Raw genomic sequence first — 5,787 nt, 5'->3', positions numbered from 1 at the left:
TAAAATTTAATACATTTATTTGACATTAATAGATTATTTTTTTTTTAAAAAATATCAAAACAATTAAAAAATAAAACAGTAAATGTAAAAGACAAATAATTTAAGCTGGAATAAAATGACTTAACTGGTTTTTTTAGCAATAGTTGGTGAATTTTCTACTGAAAAACTAGAATTAATGTGTGTAATACTGTAGTCACGGCCCATTATCCATTTCCAAAAACTTTTGAGCCTGAAAATAAAATAAAATCAAAATTTATTAATAAAGTACAAAATAAATATATTTATGATGATATTATTCTTACAACTAATAAAATAATTTTTTTTATTTTTAAGCTGAGAAATCTATAGTGGCGATCAAACAGGAAGGGATGAGAGGGATGAGGATAGATTACCCCGTGAACTTTTATTCAATATTTATAAAAATTTTTATTTATGTATATTGTAGTAAATTTTATTCCATTTTTTTTTTACTATAGGTAGTAAATTTTCAAAAAATAATAAGAAATATGAAGTACCACATTATGTATTACACCAAAAAGGTTGCTGACACTGGCGTATAGTATATTATTATCTAGACTCATATCTAGAAATTAGATTATTATTAGTAGTAGTATTAAGTAATTTATAAAAAATACAGGATGATCAAAAAAAAATTTGTCACAATAATTGAGCTCACACGGGCATTTACCCAAAATAAAATAAAATAAAATAAAATAAAAACAACACCTTCCTTACTCATCATATTCGAATTGTGAAGGCAAAATTAACTCTATGGAAAACAAAACTTTTGCACACAGGAAAATTTCTAAAAAACATTACTTAATACTATTAAGCTTAGTTATCATAAATTATTTCCAATGTGTATACTTTATTACAAGTATTTTGTACACTTTTGGTATTGATGGAAACACTAGAAAGAATGTTCTCATGCATAGAATGGTTGAAAACTTATTTAAGAAATACTATGATAAAAGTAAACATATTGTATATTCAATATTGTACTTATAAGTTATTATCCGGAAGAAAATACTTGTAAAATTGGAATAAATTTTAAATTAACAGTTCAAACATAAAACAATATACTTGAAATTGAAACTATCAACATTTTAGTATTATTCATTTCTTTTATAGTTAAATTATAATCATGTTTGAAATTTTAATTTAAAGCTTAGGTAGATATGTGTAAATATATATTTATAATAAATATAAATGGTATAATTATATTATTAGTCATTTCTATGGTTTGGCTACTATTTCTGTCCATTACAAGGCTATAAATATAAACACAAACAAAGTACCGGATGAATTAGAAAAATAATAATAAAAATATGAATTTAATAATTTTATAAAAATATTATTATTAATAAAGTTTGTATTTACAATAATTTAAAAATTTATATTGGGCTTGACCATGAATTATATTTTTCAAAATCAGCCCCTCCACCCTTCTATAAAATCCTTTGACTGCCATTGCTAAAGTATATTTTATTTGTATAGATCCATGAATACATAATTTTTATTCTTGTTATAAAAGTAATTTTCTAGAAAATTATAAAAAAACTAAACAAGTTGTAATAAAATGTATTTAACATTTAAAGATATATTTTAAAACCATTTGTTTTGAATATTATCACAAAATTACAATTTAATTTAATAAGTTAAAAAAGATTATATATCTAAAATTCATAATTATACTACTATATTTTAATCAAATTAATTTTGCAAGAACTTATATATATATATATAAATAGTTAAGTAAACTAGGTTTTGCTTTGAATATTATGATTTCATAAAAAAGACTATCATCTTGCACAGTGTTGGCCTGACTAGGGACGTAGGGCTGTGAACTTTTTATTTTTAGTTTATAACCGTGGGAGTAGGATATACACTTATTAATTATCCTATGATCAATCTTGTTTATAGTAAATAAAGAAAAAAAATTGCAATATCAGGCCGGCACTGATCTAGTATTAAAATGAATGTAGAAAAAAGCCCAACACTTAATGTATTATAGCAATACTTTTTAATATGTTACCTTGATAATAGTTCTTTTCGTACAGCTGAAGTAAATTTGTTAAATAAACAAAGTGTAGCAGCAGAAGCAAATACAAAATTGTACAATGCAACAATTGTAAAATTTCCAAGCCATTCAATTCTTCCATAATCAGCTAATAAATCAAAGTCTGTAATTCCTAAATAAGCCATTAAAAAGTTAATACATTTATAATCTTAAATATTGATAATACATACCTAGAATTCTAGATAATAATGGTAATGCGGAGCTTAATATAAGCAACAAAGTACAATTGCCTACTATGTGTGTCAATGGTGTTTGTTTAATATGTGGACGGTATGTAGACACTACAGGCAATGAATATAAACCAACACTTGAAGCCACTAACATATATAAAATAATGACTATTTCCAAACCGGCCCCAAATGGTCCTAATTTGGATAGTGAACTCACACCTAAAGTAAATTGCTAAAGAAAAGACAATGATTTTCAAATTAATAAAATTAAAATTGTTTTTTTTTTTTTTAAATGTTGCAAATCAATATTTATTTTGATTATAAAATGTATTTTTATTTTATTGGATGAAATTAGATGAATTATTAATACTAAATAATCTACTTACTCTAGTATTAAGAGGTAATGCTTTTATGCCAACAAGTATCAAAAGTAAATTTTGGACAACTAATAATACTGTGACAACAGTAAGTGCTAACAGCAATAGCATGAATGTTGGATATAAAAATAACTTACGGAATACCGATATTTTTCTTTGTTTTTCTATAATATAAAATCAAATAATATATACTATACATATATACGCCATGTAATATTATGATCAGAGAAAAACAAATTACCAAGAACATCAAGTCTTTCATGATAAATTGACAATCTATCAGTAAGTCCACGTTTTAGCTGTCCATTTTGCAACGTCCATAACTCTTTTTCATTACGAGTTATATTTTGATTTTTTCCTTCTAACATAGGCTCTGGTGACATGTATGTTAAACCATTTACAGTAACTTGGTCCAATCTAAACAATGTTTAAAATTTTTTTAATGTTTTTATGTAATTTCCTTAACAAAACTTAAATATATTAACCTAAAAGTTATGTAAAAATAAAGAAATGTATTCAAAAACATGTAAAGACCTTCTAGTAAGACAATCTACTTCAAGTCTTAAAATGCTAATTTCTTCATCTGTGGTTTTTTGTAGTTGTGGTTTAATCATGAACCGACTTAGAATGGTAAATAATGTAGCAAATCCAACTGGAGTACATACTAAATCATAGAAATAATAATAAAAAATATTATCAAAATAAAATAAATCTAAGATTAAAAACTGTAATTACTTAATAGCATAAGTACACCGATGAATGAAATGCAAGAATATAAGAATGGTAAATAATTGTTCCATAAATCTGTAAGATAAAGGTCATAAAATAATAACATGATCATAAAAATAATAGATATGAAATACACAAACTTACTAAATAGCATGTAAAAAAGAGATTGTTCAGTATAAAAAATTGTGTACAGCAAATATGTCAACACAAGAACAAATATCGAAAGTAACAAAAGCACCGTACATGTTTCATATACTCTGGCTTTTAAACACTGGGGAAAAATATTTCATTAATACATTTAACATTATTTAAAAAAAAAAAACCCAAATTTAATTACTTTTCGGTGACCAGGGAATCCTTCAGATTCAATGAATAAAAACGCAAATGGCAAGAACACAAATAAAGATAGATTTGAAAATAAAAATACCAAACTCCATAGACCTAAAATATAAGAAGAAATACAAAAATTCCATTAATAATAATTAACATGTATTATGTTATCATTAAATAATATACCATGTATAAGTGAATGATTCAACCATTGGACATAATAACTAGAAGGATATAAAGATAGTACTTCATTACTAGCTATCGAAATAGGTAATAATAGGGCTGCACCAACAGCAACTGCCAGTGCGATAGTGCAAAGTAACAAACTGAAAATTTAAAAAAAAAAATAGTTATTTAGGGTAACGTCACTTTTTACAAAGCATTTTAATGAGAAAGATTTCAGAATGCTCACCTATATTTATAAACCGTAATATCATCTTCATCTTGAACAGACACAGCAATATTGTCCCGTTTTCTGTATTGATTAATAATGGCATAACTAAGTGCTAGCAACAAAACAAACAGCAAGAGAAAAATCTGAAATAAAAATAAAACTATGGTTTATATGAATTTTCTTTAAAAAAAAAAAATTTAATTAAAATGGGGAGTACTCACTATTTTTTCCCTAACATTATTATAAAACAGTTCTTCTCGTTCATCTGGCTCATCTACATCGTCCATACTTTGAAATAATTATGTTGCGTATAATATTTGCACACTACAATCGGTGTGCTGTGTGCGGTTCATGCTCACCAATCTAATCTTGATTCGTTGTTGTCGTCAGTAACGAATACGTGATGAATATTTTCATTAGTTGGTTTTGGTACGCAAATTTAGTCACAAGATGATTGATACAAAACAGTCAATAATAATTATGAATATTATTTAGAACAGCCTTGGTGATGACACGGTGAAAATTATTCAGATATTTACTAAAAATAAACAGATCGTAAGAAAACTGACAATATTAATAACGACGAATCAAATATACAATTCCACGACACAAGTTCCTACATTAGATGACGAAGTAAGACTAAATCTGAAACGATTAAACGACCACCTACAGTAAACAGTAAACACAGATATCTAGTGAAACTTGATACCGGGTAATGTATTTAGGCCACTAGATGACGTGACACGTATACAAACACATTTTTTATTCTTATTGGTTGGGGCCAAGTGTTTTCGTTTCACTTTTTGTTTTATATTTTTCGTATAATACTTTTAGGAGTAATGCGTTTGTAATAAAGACCGCGAGTGCTTAAACATATCATAGAAGTTTAGTTTCAGATTGAAAATCGGACACAGTTATCTACATTAAGTGTTATCAGCATTCAGCACTAGACTTGTATAATATCCCGTTATGTTAATGTAGACTGATGCCTTGGTGAAGCTTTAAAACATTATTCAATTTTGGAAATTCTTTCAAGATTTTGATGAGAGTTTTTTTTTGAAAAATCGGTAAGACAATTGAAAAGTTAATTTCGAAATCATTAGATGTTGACTTGGAAATTAGTTAATTGAAAGTTAAAACGTTCTATAACGGAAATATATTAATAATAATTTATAATAATAGGTATATACCTACTGACTACTACTGTTTACTAGTTTACTACAAGTTGATTTCTTAGAATGGTGGACAATTTCCCCCCAGATATTACCCCCCCCCCCCCTCCCCGTTTTTTGTGTAGTTGGATATTTCCCCCACTTTTTTTTAAGTTTATTATTTAATAAGAAATAATATATCTATATAAATTACTAACGAACCCATAATTTTGATATTTTAGACTCGATAGTGTAATATTTTAATAGGGATAATTTTCTTGTCTCTATATGAACATCATATTTTCAATACTGAATAGTGATTTACAAATCGTTAAAAATGAACTTGGTTTTGATTTAATTTAATTGTCTATAGATATGAAAATTATACATTTTATAAAGAATATCACGTATAAGATTAATACGAATGGGAGATTTTAAATAATATTCAGATGTAGTTTAGTTACACTAACAAATATAATAACTACACTGTACAGTACCTATATATTTTAACCTTACCCATTTGATGTTATAAAAAAAACTGACGATATTATGTTTT

The 5,787-nt window shown here is 25.9% G+C and overlaps 1 protein-coding gene across 1 annotated transcript; it reads right to left on the bottom strand.

Annotated features, from left to right (window-relative positions):
• LOC114132209 (protein Lilipod) lies at positions 1–4,716 on the bottom strand. The gene is made up of 12 exons (XM_027997605.2): positions 4,302–4,716; positions 4,099–4,223; positions 3,873–4,012; positions 3,694–3,797; positions 3,501–3,627; positions 3,363–3,431; positions 3,162–3,291; positions 2,869–3,044; positions 2,637–2,791; positions 2,251–2,482; positions 2,036–2,192; positions 1–229 (listed from the first exon to the last, which is right to left on the bottom strand). Exons 1-12 carry the CDS (start codon positions 4,365–4,367, stop codon positions 121–123), a joined length of 1,590 nt encoding a protein of 529 aa, XP_027853406.1. The 5' UTR covers positions 4,368–4,716; the 3' UTR covers positions 1–120.
• Positions 4,717–5,787: the final 1,071 nt, after the last annotated feature.

Source organism: Aphis gossypii, chromosome 3 (genome assembly GCF_020184175.1).
Source record: "Aphis gossypii isolate Hap1 chromosome 3, ASM2018417v2, whole genome shotgun sequence".
NCBI classification, from domain to species: Eukaryota; Metazoa; Arthropoda; class Insecta; order Hemiptera; family Aphididae; genus Aphis; species Aphis gossypii.
The sequence above is the reverse complement of the archived record's forward strand: the minus strand, read 5'-3'. Positions and strand labels throughout refer to the sequence as shown.

Excerpts from the sequence above, each read along its gene's own strand:
- LOC114132209 (XM_027997605.2), bottom strand. The coding sequence starts at position 4,367 with ATGGACGATGTAGATGAGCCAGATGAACGAGAAGAACTGTTTTATAAT. Across the intron at positions 4,224-4,301 it reads ATAATGTTAGGGAAAAAATA|ATTTTTCTCTTGCTGTTTGT; the intron begins GTGAGTACTCCC and ends TTTTTATTTCAG. Across the intron at positions 3,798-3,872 it reads GAATCATTCACTTATACATG|GTCTATGGAGTTTGGTATTT; the intron begins GTATATTATTTA and ends CTTATATTTTAG.